Source organism: Gadus macrocephalus, chromosome 4, assembly GCF_031168955.1.
Source record: "Gadus macrocephalus chromosome 4, ASM3116895v1".
Lineage (NCBI taxonomy): Eukaryota > Metazoa > Chordata > Actinopteri > Gadiformes > Gadidae > Gadus > Gadus macrocephalus.
This window is the reverse complement of record NC_082385.1, coordinates 11,195,784-11,208,864: the sequence shown is the minus strand read 5'-3', so window position 1 is coordinate 11,208,864 and position 13,081 is coordinate 11,195,784. Positions and strand designations below refer to the sequence as shown.

The following is a 13,081-nucleotide window of genomic DNA, read 5'->3' as shown; positions in this document are numbered from 1 at the left end:
GTTGACCGGAGAGTTTTTGAATACGTCAGAGAAAACGCGCTTTGGGAGGAGCCGCTGGAAGCGGAGCAGCTGGGGAGCGATGACAGCGAGAGCGAACACAGCGGGGCAGAGGACGTGTGTGAGGGATAGAGAGACATCGGAGGAGAAATCTGGCGAATTTTAGTTAAGTTTAGTTAAATATGTGGCCTGTATTTTCTCTGTTATTTAAAAATATTCACAATGTTGCTCTTGTTCTTTGTTCTGCAAATGTGGTCTGCAAATCTTTTTTTCTAGATGTTTGTGTTGAAAAACGGGGGTCGTCTTATAATCAGGGTCGTCTTATATTCGGACCAATACGGTAATGGTGAATGATTGTACCGTCAAGTGTCAAACTGATTAATGGATAACATAATAAGGCAGATACTTTATGGATACGGGACCTGTTCTTCTCACATTAAAGGATCCCCGCCCCATTTAACATGGGTGGATTTTTTTTGTGCCAGTGTGAATCAGAAAGACAAAAGTAAGGTTATTGAGTTTCAGGAATTGTTTTGGGGTTGTTTGTTCGCCAGTATGAATTGTTACTTCAACTCTTAAATGTACAGTAAACCTTTTGCATGGCACAACTTTGACTCATTAAACAACTGATGAATATACATATCATATTTCAGTGATCATTTTCTGTTATAATATATTTCATAGTGCCCATTCCAAAATTGTGCTTATCTGTACAATTTTGTTTTCATATTCATTATTATCGACAGTTTAAAGTTAAAAAGTTGGTGAAATGGTGGTGAATGGCCAATTGTAAGTCAAAATAATGAAGTAATTAGTGAAACGGCCCACAAAAAAGATGCTTTGTAATAATATTTTATTGCAGCTCATAATTTACTATAAACAAGAAGTCATATTTTATGACATGCATTTATAAATGTACAATGAAGCATTACATCTTATTCAGCTGCCTCCTTTCCCTGGGGAAGGTAAAAAAAAAGATAATGATTAAACCAACCAACATTTTTGTTTGCATTTAATTTCTTTCTGAGTCAATGGGCTTATAGTGTGTTTGAGATGCCTTGTACACCTGGACAAGTTGCAAAGTGGTAAATCTCCCAGCTTTTGAACAGACCATTATACAGTGATGATCTTACCTTGCCACCATCACGGCTCTTAGACCTCAGCTTATTGACCTGAGTCTCAGCGATGTCAGCACGTTCCTCAGCCTCCTCCAGCTCATTTTGAACCTTCCTGCACTTGGACAGGTAAGAGTTGGCCTGCTCCTCCTGTAGGAACATTCATGTTTTGTTTAAATAAGAAGTACAAAATTGATGCAACAACCTGATTTTGTTACATTGTTTCTACTTACCGCTTCCTCAGCCTGCCTCTTGTAAGCCTTCACCTTCAGCTGCAGCTTATCAACAAGATCCTGGAGTCTGGCACCATTCTTCTTATCCTCTTCAGTCTAAAGTAATGAAAATGGTTCTGTCTCAGACTGTAGTCTTTTCTGATATTCTTTGATTTATATATTAATTTCAATGTAGCTGGCATACCTGGTAGGTGAGTTCCTTCACTCTCCTCTCATATTTGCGGACACCCTTAACAGCATCTACTCCACGTCTCTGTTCTCCCTCAACCTCTGTTTCCAGCTCACGCACCTTAAGAAATAAAATATATTTTCAATAAATATACTCTTATTATGCTGTAACTGTAAATACGTCCATGTGTGCCCGTATCTTACTCTGGACTCCAGTTTCTGGAGCTGCTTCTTGCCACCCTTCATGGCCAGGTTCTCAGCCTCATCCAGGCGGTGCTGCAGGTCTTTCACTGTGACTTCCAGGTTCTTCTTCATCCTCTCCAGGTGAGAGCTTGTATCCTGCTCCTTCTTTAGCTCCTCAGCCATCATGGCAGCCTAATATAAAATATAACATATTAATCAGAAGTTCAAGCAATGTCCAATTCAATGAAATAAGAAAATAATACAAAACCTACATCAGTGATGGCCTTCTTGGCCTTCTCTTCAGCATTCCTGGATTCCTGGACGGTGTCGTCCACCTCGCCCTGGACTTGGACCAGGTCAGTCTCCAGCTTCTTCTTTGTGTTCAGAAGACTTGTATTCTAAAATGAATGTCAGTGTTTATGACACGCATGTAATCTTGCTAAATATTTTAGGGAACTTGGGAGCATTTCTTGGAAGAATATGTTTGTTTGTTTACCTGAGAGTGCAAAAGTCCAACTCGCTCACTGGCATCAATCAGCTCTTGCTCAGCCACTTTGCGGCCTCTCTCTGTCTGTTCCAGAGCTGCCCTCAGCTCCTCAATTTCAGCCACCATTAGACCGTTCCTACGGTCCACCATGGCCGCCTGCTCCTTCAGGTCTTCACCTCCTCTGACAGCATCATCAAGATGCAATTGGGCATCCTAAAATGAAAATGAAAACACCATGGAAGATGTCACAACAGGAAACAAATGTCCAGATATTATGCCCTGTACAGTAGTTTAGTTCATACCTTCAGTTGTCCTTGAACATTCCTCAGCTGCTTCTGAGCCTCAGCAGCCTGGCGGTTGGCATGGCTCAGCTGGATCTCCATCTCATTCAGATCTCCCTCCATCTTCTTCTTGATTCTCAGGGCATCATTCCTGCTCCTGACCTCAGAGTCCAGCGTGCTCTGCATGGAGTCAGTGATCCTCAGGCTGTTCCTCTTGATCTGCTCCATCTCCTCATCCTTCTCAGCCAGCTTCCTGTCAACCTCACCCTTAATCTGGTTGAGCTCCAGCTGGACACGCAGAATCTTGGACTCTTCATGCTCCAGAGTACCCTAAATTATAAACCAATGTTGGCATATTCATTACATATTCTATTTCATAATAAATACAATTTCACTAGATTCTTTCTTTTTTTTTGTAGTCACCTCAGCTTCCTCTAGGGCTGTCTGGATCTCACTCTTCTCTGTCTCCACTTGCTTCTTGGATTTCTCCAGCTCATGGATGCTCTTTCCAGTCTCACCAATTTGTTCAGTCAGGTCAGAAATCTCCTCTGTTGAGAGGGTTAAATATTGTTGTTTGCATGAATTCCAATAAAGTTATATATGTAGTAATATAGGAATCATTGATGCCAAAATGATCAGTTTAACTCACGTTGGAGGTTCTTGTTCTCACGCTTCAGGGTCTCCAGCTGATCCAGAGCTTCTTCATAGGAGTTCTTCATCTTGAAAAGCTCCGTGCTGAGAGAACGAGCCTCTTTCTGAGTTCCTTCAAGCTCTGCCTGGCCCTCCTCATATTTCTGCTTCCAGTCAGCCAAAACCTGCACAATATTGTTAATAAAGCGGTACATGTTAATCACTTGAAGAATAATAAAAGGATAAAACAATTTAAACGGCCATCTCAATGAATGACAAAACACCTTGTCAAAGTTCCTCTGCTTCTTGTCAAGGTTGGCAGCCAGTCCGTTGGCCCTCTCCACATCAATCATGAGATCCTCCACCTCACCCTGGAGTCTCTGTTTGGTCTTCTCCAGAGAGGCACATTTTGAGTTCACTGCCTCAATCTGTTCCTCAGCCTCCTGAAGGCGCTGGGCAAGCTTTTTCCTGTTAAAGTATCACATGGTTTAATTTGTGGACATTCATCAAATAGAACGTGTACTTTAGATAAGATATTAAGTATTTGACTCACTTGGACTCCTCTAGCTCCTCAGTGCGCTGGATAGCATCAGTTTCATACTTTGTCCTCCACTGAGCCACCTCACCGTTGGCCTTGGACATTCCACGCTGCAGCTCAGCCTTGGCCTCCTGCTCCTCCTCAAACTGCTCCCTCAGAAGGTCACAGTCATGGCGAGCTGATTGCACACCATGAGCAAGAGCATTCTTGGCCTGCAAAAGGTGATTGTCTCAATAAATTCACACATCTAAATATACAGAAATGTAAAATCTGCAATGACATAATGAAATCATGAAATTAAATGAATAAAAATGATGGTTTACCTTGACTTCCTCCTCATTGAGCCTCTTCAGCTCCTCAATCTGCTGAGTAAAGGCCTGCTTGCCTCTGGTAAGCTGGGAGACGAGACCCTCTTTCTCCTCGAGCTGACGACCAAACTCACCTAGGTGATGACATAAATTGTTAGCTATAAAATATAGCAATACCACATTTTCCCCCTAAATATATGAATAAGGTTGGGTTGCATTTCTTGGTGGTTAGTGTTAAGGTTATTTATGGTTATCATTAGGGCTATTCTAATATGCAGGTTTTTCTTTAAGTAATTGTGAATACTTACCATTCTCTGTCAACAGCCTTGCTCTCTGAGCACTGATGTCATTTATCTGGCGACTGTTCTCATCACTCTTGGCCTTGATTTCACTCAGCTGGTCCTCCAGGGTACGGCACATCTTCTCCAGATTTCCCTGGTGATACAACGTTTTACTTGTTAGCACAAGTGGTTTCTTATACAGATTATATAGTATTAATTATAATATGGTATATTTAATTTGAAAGATAATTCACCTTGGCCTTTGCAACTGCTTCCATGTTGCTTGAGAGGTCGTCAATCTCCATCTTGTACTCGCTCTTCTCCTTCTCAAGCTTCTGCTTGACACGCTGGAGGTTATCAATCTGCTCTCCCAGCTCTGCTACACTGTCAGCCTGCTTCTTACGCAGAGCAGCAGCAGTGGCTTCATGCTGCAGGGTGGACTCCTCAAGGTCACGACGCAGCTTCTGGAACTCAGCCTCACGCTTCTTGTTCATCTCAATCTGAGCAGAAGTGGCTCCACCAGCCTCCTCAAGCCTCTCACTGATCTCTTCAAGTTCTCTGGAGAGATCAGCTCTCTGCTTCTCAACCTTGGCACGAGCAGCACGCTCAGCCTCAATTTCCTCCTCCAGCTCTTCAATACGGGCCTAATAAGTAAGGAACACATAATACTTTGTAAGAATGTACTAATATTTATGAAACATTCATGTGGGATTGTCATATATATTGTCTTACCTGAAGCTCCTTGATCTTCTTTTGAAGCTGAGCACCCAGGGACTGCTCATCCTCAATCTTGCTTAGAAGCTGACTGGTCTCAAAGTCTTTCCTGATGATGAAACAATACCACATAACTTATTAACATACTTCTTGTGAATCTTTCTAATCAAAAGCACGATTTTTGTTCGATCACATTACTTTTTGAGTTTCTCATCAGACTGCTGTTTGTCATTTTCCAGATCCATTATTGATTCCTGAGCCAATTTCAGGTCACCCTCAAGCTTTCGCTTGGCTCTCTCAAGGTCCATACGGAGTTTTTTCTCTTGTTCCAGAGAACCTTCAAGCTGCAATTAAAAATTATATTTTATTTGACTGCATTTCAAAAGAATAACCATGTTTTTTCTAATGTCAGAAAGGAGGGTTAGAAAGGAACCTCACATCATCCACTTGCTGTTCAAGCTTGGTCTTGGCCTTGGTCAGAGTGTTCACTTTGTCTTCCTCTGCCTGTAGGTCATCAAGAGTCTGCTGATGTGCCTCTTGGAGGGCTTTCTTCTCCTTTGATAGCTTAGCAACGCTCTCATCCTGAGAGGCCATCTCCTCTGTAAGGTTCTTCACCTAAACAAAACAAAATTATGTGTAATGCGTGGAACATGCTTATTTGTATTTTATTTAATCTCCTTTCAAAGAATCTTTGCAAACCTTGTTCTCAGTGGCATGTTTCTCCTTCTCCACTTTGGCCAAGGTAAGCTCCAGGTCATCAATGTCCTTCTTGAGCTCAGAGCATTCATCCTCCAGTTTCCTCTTCTTGGCAGTCAACTCAGCATTCATTTCCTCTTCATCCTCTAGTCTCTCGGTTGTCTCCTTGAGTTTAGCCTCCAGCTGGATCTTACTCTTGATGAGTCCCTCACACCTCTCTTCAGCATCATTCAGATTATCTCCTTCCTGTTTAAAATGTGTCATCATATCAGTCATATCAAATATCACATGTATCTCATTGTGTGTACATGTTGAGACGGATAAACATTTTTACTTACAGAGGCCACTTGCAGCGCAAGATCATTCTTCTCCTGCAGTAGAGAAACCATCTTTTCCTCAAGTTCCTTCTTCTTGGCCAGCGCAGTGGCCAGGTCTGTCTTCATCTTCTCATAGTTCTCCTTCATTGCAGAGAGCTCCTTCTCAGTTTCAGCAGTCTTCAGAAGAGGCTTGATCTTGTAGTACACCTTCATCCATGGCCAGGTTTTGACATTCATGAATGAGCGGATGTTGTACTGAATAGTGTAAACAGCTTCCCTGTGGCGAAAAGGCAGTCCATTTTAATGCAACATTTTTGATTTGACAAAATAGCAAAACTTCTTATGTATCAATCTTTTGAAACATACCTTGTAGCTGTCATTTTCACATACTCCTTCCTCATGAGGTAACCCCGAGAGAGAGCCTGAATCATTCCGACCAAAGATGCCAGCTTCTCATCTCGCATCTCCTCAAGAGTACCCAGAAGACCAGCTTTGAAGAACACCTTAATGTAAGAAAGACATCTTGTCAGAGACTATCTTTCAGTATCAGGGAAGTATCCGGTAAATATTTAATTTTTGACAACAATAAACAGACCTTGGTGTGTCCAAATTTGTACTCGTCGTGAGGCACATCAATGGATCCAAGCAGCTTCTCAGAAGCCTTCTTGTTGTCAATGAACTGTCCATCAGGAATGACACTGGCATTCAGTACTTTGTATCTATAGGAGTGAGTATGTTAAGTGTTTAAAAGAAAGGTGTATATAAACAAGTTTTAAATATGTAGGCAAAGGAATTGTATTATCGTGACAATAGAATTGTTCTGTCAATTAGGTAATACCTCTGCTTGAAGTCAGCATAGATGATTCTGCTGGGAAAGCCCTTTCTGCAGATTCTGATGCCCTCCAGCACACCGTTACATCTCAGCTGGTGGATAACCAGGTGGTTCTCCATCATTCCTGTGAAGTGTTATAGATTTTTTACTTTTAAAATATGACATTCATTTTGCTATATCCTACTAAAACATCAACCTCGAATGTAGAGATTATTTGAAGAAATATTACCTGGTAGTTTAATTTCATTGGGAATGAGACAACGCACAAAGTGAGGATGGGTGCTCCTCAGGTTGGTCATCAGTTTGCCCAAGTTATCCTAAAGACACATCACAGAATAAAATATGAAATATATACAAATTAACTGATAAAGAACAAATTCAGAGAATACATATGAAATATGGCATCAAATTACATGTATTTCTACATGTAATTGCTTGTTTAACCTTACCCTGAATTGTGATGACACAGTCTGCATGGAGCCACCCTTCTTCTTGCCTCCCTTCTTTGCACCCCCGACCTCTGTTTTAGATTATTGTTAATTAGTAAAAATGTTCCAGTTTTTGTTTATAAAATAGAGGCAATAAATGGCTTCAAAATAAATGGGTATTACAATATAATGGGTCAACAGTTTTTAACTATGATGACATGGTATGAATATGTACCTTCCACTACAGCGGGGTACAGGACAGGCATCAGTTTGTTTGAGGACTTCTGGTACAGTCCAATAACAGAGTCATTCAGGGGATCCTTGTTCTTGTCCAGCCAGCCCGCGACGCTGTAGCCCACGGTACCAGCATAGTGCACCATGGCGAAGTCAGCTTCAACCTTGCCCTTCCCCGGCTTGGGCTTCTCAAATGCTTTGTTTTTGCCAAGATGCTGTTCATACAGCTTGTTCTTGAAGGAAGTGTCTGAGGCTTTGGGGAACATGCACTCTTCTTCAAGAATGGAGAAGATGCCCATTGGCTATGCAGAAAAACATATTAGGAAACATTACGATAAGATAGTTTTGAATCAGACTTAGAATTGTGATATTTAGTTATATAAGTCATGTTTACCTTCTCAATAAGCTCAATGCAGGCAGCCAAGTCCATACCGAAGTCAATGAACTCCCAGATAATGCCCTCCTTCTTGTACTCCTCTTGCTCCAGGACGAACATGGTGTGGTTGAAGAACTGTTGCAGTTTCTCATTGGTGAAGTTGATGCACAGCTGCTCCATACTGTTGTACTGATAGAGAACATTAGTTTAGAGAACGTTCATCCGCGTAGACACTGCTTTTAGCCAGGGAAATTGTTGTGATAAGAAATTGAATCTTACATCAAAGATCTCAAAACCAGCAATATCCAGCACCCCAATATAGGATGATCTTGATTGCTTGGTGTCCAGCATCTGGTTGATACGGATGACCATCCACAAGAACATCCTCTCATAGATAGACTTGCCCAGGGCACTCACTGAGTTGTATACCTAGAGCGTGGTGGAAGATTAGATATACATACAAATTACAACTATTGCAATTACTTTTTGAAAGGTATTCCTTGGTATTTCCATACCTGAGGTACTGTCTGTCCCTTAGTGACAAACTCATTTCCGACCTTCACTCTGGGGTAGCACAAACCCTTGAGCATGTCAGCAGAGTTGAGACCAAGCAGGTAGGAGATTTTGTCGGCCTCTGCATTTTTCATATGAAAGAAAGAATGATGACAAATTCGTACAGATAGTGAATACATTTAATGACAGCAAACCTGGACTTTGGAAATGTTCAGTGGTTGTTTTAAAACATTTTTAACTCACCCTCAGTGCCGTCAGGCTCAGCCTGCTCCTCACGCTGCTTCTGCTTGAACTTCAAGTTACCGTGGTGAAGCACAGCACCCGTGAACTTGTAGATGGCATTCTTCTCCTCACCATTGAAACCCAAAATATCAATAGCATCCTGTAGGAAAATAAAGTATATAATATGAAATTAAATTCAAAGAGTATTCAAAGAGTCTCTATTAACTCTACCTTGGTTTGTACTGTACAGAGATTTCCTGATTCTGCTGTACGCGGACAGAGCAGAGCGCACTGAGATCGGGCTGAAACCATTCTGAGTAGATTCCGCAGGCTGTAACATTGAGTTAAAGTCCTCATAGTTTTCTGGTCCCGGTTAGTCCTTGCAGATTAAAATACCTACCTAAGGTAGTTGTAAACATTGACTCACATCAGTAGCATCCAGCTCCTCTTTGTCATTAATGCTGGCCACAGTGATATGACCCTGACTGCACATGGGGAAGTCGTAGGGGTTGGTGGTGATGAGGCACATTTCTGCAGAAAATAGAAAATGGTCACTTTAATGATTCTAATTGTTATTTTTCTACTTCAGAATCCTGAATGATAAGTTAAAGGCAACCCTATATAACAATACATCTTACTGCAACATTTATTTCTCACTACTAATCTTACCAATAATCTCAGGTTTGTGGTTGGTCATCATCTGAAAGAAGATGTGATAGCCTCTCTCATCGGGAAGCTGGAATGTCACTCGGGATTTCTCCAGCAGATCTTCATGGTTTTAAAATATTATTATTATGTTTTGATTCACATTAAGAGATCAAAACCCATTATGAGACCCCCAATAATGAGAGTTAATTTGTTGTTATTTGGATACAAGATACTTACACGTCTCAATGTCAGCACTGGCCAGTTTACCAGTTGCACCGAAATGGATTCTGATGAATTTACCCTGTAGAAAAGCCTCATTTCAGGTTTTTTTCAAAGATCAAGTATGTCATTTAATTTGTTTGACATACTAAGTTTGTACTTACGAAACGAGATGAGTTGTCATTTCTCACAGTCTTGGCATTACCGTAGGCCTCCAGCAGGGGATTGGCTGCAATAATCTGGTCCTCCAGTGACCCCTATGATGAAGTTCCAGTATTGATCCTCAGTTCTCAGGTCATCCTACATCCTTTGTGTGTGTCATGTCTGTCATGTTTTTTTTTTAAATGTATATATGTATATATATTAGGGATGGGCGTGAGGAATCGATTACGCTTATTGCGCTTTGCTTTTACCGCCATCTCTTAACTTTTTGAATTCTGGCGTGCCTGCACACGGCACGGCACGCGCCACACAGGAATTTGATACATTTCATTTGCTTTGTGCCCACGGCATGCGTTAATGGCGCCGCACAGAAAATGTATACATTTGCTTCAGAAAACTTTGTGTGTGTTTATGCAAACTCGAGTTTGCCTGTCCACCAACCGAGTTCATTTGTAACGAGCTGTACTCGAGTAATCGATTCCTCACGCCCATCCCTAATATATATATATATATATATATATATATATTTTTTTTTTAAAGCATACCTGAATCTTTCCAGGGGCTTGGTCCTTCTTCTTGTCAGAAGCCACTGCGATGGTAGCAAAGTACTGGATGACACGTTTGGTGTTCACAGTCTTTCCAGCACCGGATTCTCCACTGGGTATGAAAATGAGGTAATTTAGAGTTTTTTTCCATTGTCTGATTCTTCATGAAATTTTTGTGAGGTCATATTTTACTTGATTCAACGTAATGTTGAATCATCCAACTCAACACCATCAGGTTTAAACTTACGTGATCAAGACAGACTGATTCTGCCGATCTGCAAAAAAAAACATTCAAAGTATTACATTTATCCAAAAATGTTGACCATACATCATAACATTTATTTTTGCCCGACTTTCTTGTACATACCAGTGAGCATGTTCTGGATGGCATTGTCAGAGACAGAGAAGATATGGGGTGGTGCCTCCATACGCTTCTTGCCTCTGTAGGCATTGACAACCTCCTGATCGTACACTGGGAGCCACTTGTACGGGTTTACAGTGGCACAGAACAGCCCAGAGTAGGTCTGAAGGAAATCGTTCAGACATGATCATTAATATGATCTGGGATATCATTGGATATTATTTTACTTCATTTAGTTGGTAAAATATCTTACGTAGATCATCCATGCTGCATAACGCTCTTTGAGGTTATACAACACAGAGGCTTCATTGAGATGGGTCATCATGGCCATGTCCTCAATTTTGTCGTACTTGGGAGGGTTCATGGGTGTGACATCATCATCCTTGACTGTTCTCTCCTAAAAAAAAGGCACCCCATCTTTTGTTTCGTTTCATTTTTTACCTTTAAACGTTTCAAACTATTTTCTGCATAGCAATAAATCACAAGCAGCATACCTCTTCCGTAGCCAACACTTTCACTGTGGTTTTGCCAGCCTCCTTCTTAATGATGGTACACTTGACGTACAGCTCCTTAGCATCAGCCACATATGCAGCACTCTTGGCATCAAAGGGCGTGCTCTGGGCCTCAAGCCTCTCCTTTTCTGGCTTACGGAGGTAAATCGCAGCCTTGCCATATATGGCCATCTCCGCGTCCGTACTCATGGTGGCCGCTTACTGTGAAAATAAAATGTTTTGATGTATCTCATATGCTCAAATGGTTTTTATACAGATCGGTATGGCTTTGGTCAAATAACTCTTACCTTGTTCTTCTTACCAATGAGAAATCTTCAAGTGTCAGCCTTTAAATCGAAAGACATGTTATTTGCACAATTTCATATGACAGAGGAAATTTGTAGCATCATCAGAAGGTGCAGTGTATTGTAAATGCTGGTTCGTATTTCTTAAATTACAATCACACTGCATGACATGCATTGGTCATTCAATGCATGTGGTCAATCGGTTTTATTTGTTTAAAGGTCCAGTGTGTAGGATTTAGTGGCAACTCTTCGAACGGAAATGGACTATAACATTCATGAGTATGTTTAAATAACTGTATAATCCCATTGAAATAAGAATAATTTTATCGAAAGCAACCTATAGTCACATGCCGTAGTGCAAGGAAACATTTGCTTGTAGCGCAGACTGCTATGGAGATAAATGATCAATACATAAAACCGATAGCTATAATTATGTGTCTATGAATGCAGTTTACCACTTTGGATCCAATAAGAAAAAAATTTAAAACCTGCTACCTATAACATATCCCACAACATGTACATTGTCCATGGTGACCATGAAAAAAGTTACCAGACTCTGATCGGGTAATCTGATTCGTAGAATGAAAATGTGATCCTGGTGCTCGTACATTTAAAGCCCTTTTCCGGGATAGGAGACGGTATAGTCCCATTCAGCTCAATGATTTGTTATTATTTATTGCTGTGATAAAAGACGTGACGACCAATCACATTCAATATAAAAGGACCTTTACTTGTACGCCATGCCATATAGCTTTACATTTACAGACTAAATAAACAAATACAATTAATGGATCTATCAAACAACCTCATCTATTGAGTTTTTGCTCAATTGGTGATAAGATACTTTTTTCATAATTATAATAATCTCTAAATTACACAAAAATATTAAGTGAATGTCAAACAGAGCATTCAAGTTTTAATGCATGAGAGTTTTATCTACATTCTGACTTACCACTAGCTGTTACTTCCTCAACTGCCCTGAGAGCTGTTCATCCCTCTGGGTCCTCTTATATACTAGCCCGCAGGGTAAGCCAACACTCAATATGGGCATGAGGGGTAAACCCTCTTATAGCTTTGGTTTATATTTCACATGGGGTTTATTACCGACGTACTTACTATTTACATGTGTACATGAGTATGAATTCTAATGCATTGCTTATTCTGTCTTAAATTATAGCACACAGCACAGCACAGTTTTATGTGTACAGATTTTTTACCTTTGAGGATAAAGCAAATCCAGAATGTCACTGATAGTTTTCGACAAATTAATATTTAACAATCTTTAATTCACATTACACTTTGAGCTCAAAATGTATGAATAATACAATAATGTAAACAAATGCATAGTATTAGAACTTAAGAACTTAAGGCATGCCTAGTGCTTACTACCAACCAGACTATTTATGAAACACAATATTAACATGGGTGTAGTGCTGCATATATATTTCATTTTCGAATACTCATCACTTTGTGTTACAGTCTTGTCGATAGACTAGACTGGCAATTAACTAACTGTGGTTATGTTTAGTTATGCAAGTTTCATAAAATTATGTAACTGGTATTTATGTGTAAACCTTAGGAAGTGATTGACCTAGTGGCAGAATGTAAGAAACAGGATTCTGCATGTCATAAAGAGCTTTGTGTGGCTTTTTAACATGGAGTAACTGCTTGTACTTTCCAAACATGTGTTGACAGGAGGCCCACCACTATCATTAGCCTCCAAAGAAGGCCTGCTTTTCCTGTGGCACTTAAATAGCATTCTCTAATCCCTATGATATACTCTTTACTATTGTGAAA

The 13,081-nt window shown here is 40.5% G+C and overlaps 1 protein-coding gene across 1 annotated transcript; it reads right to left on the bottom strand.

Annotated features, from left to right (window-relative positions):
- Positions 1–833: 833 nt before the first annotated feature.
- On the bottom strand, positions 834–12,359 carry LOC132455071 (myosin heavy chain, fast skeletal muscle-like). Its single transcript, XM_060048780.1, has 41 exons — positions 12,237–12,359; positions 11,288–11,326; positions 10,983–11,201; positions 10,742–10,885; positions 10,495–10,651; positions 10,375–10,402; positions 10,128–10,239; positions 9,585–9,677; positions 9,439–9,502; positions 9,223–9,321; positions 8,981–9,084; positions 8,575–8,713; positions 8,334–8,452; positions 8,098–8,247; positions 7,837–8,007; positions 7,444–7,744; positions 7,230–7,300; positions 7,010–7,097; positions 6,787–6,904; positions 6,544–6,667; positions 6,315–6,451; positions 5,970–6,225; positions 5,635–5,877; positions 5,374–5,550; positions 5,134–5,279; positions 4,954–5,044; positions 4,476–4,865; positions 4,249–4,375; positions 3,956–4,074; positions 3,648–3,844; positions 3,379–3,562; positions 3,114–3,279; positions 2,888–3,012; positions 2,486–2,794; positions 2,193–2,396; positions 1,969–2,094; positions 1,718–1,888; positions 1,530–1,634; positions 1,346–1,441; positions 1,131–1,262; positions 834–953 (listed from the first exon to the last, which is right to left on the bottom strand). The coding sequence occupies exons 3-41, from the start codon at positions 11,187–11,189 to the stop codon at positions 933–935; spliced, it is 5,811 nt and encodes a 1,936-aa protein (XP_059904763.1). The 5' UTR covers positions 11,190–11,201; positions 11,288–11,326; positions 12,237–12,359; the 3' UTR covers positions 834–932.
- Positions 12,360–13,081: the final 722 nt, after the last annotated feature.

Coding starts and splice junctions, on each gene's coding strand:
- LOC132455071 (XM_060048780.1), bottom strand. CDS start 11,189: ATGAGTACGGACGCGGAGATGGCCATATATGGCAAGGCTGCGATTTAC. Junction 6,905..7,009: donor CAATGAAATTAAACTACCAG/GTAATATTTCTT, acceptor AACACTTCACAG/GAATGATGGAGAACCACCTG. Junction 3,563..3,647: donor GAGGAGCTAGAGGAGTCCAA/GTGAGTCAAATA, acceptor ATACTTTAACAG/GAAAAAGCTTGCCCAGCGCC.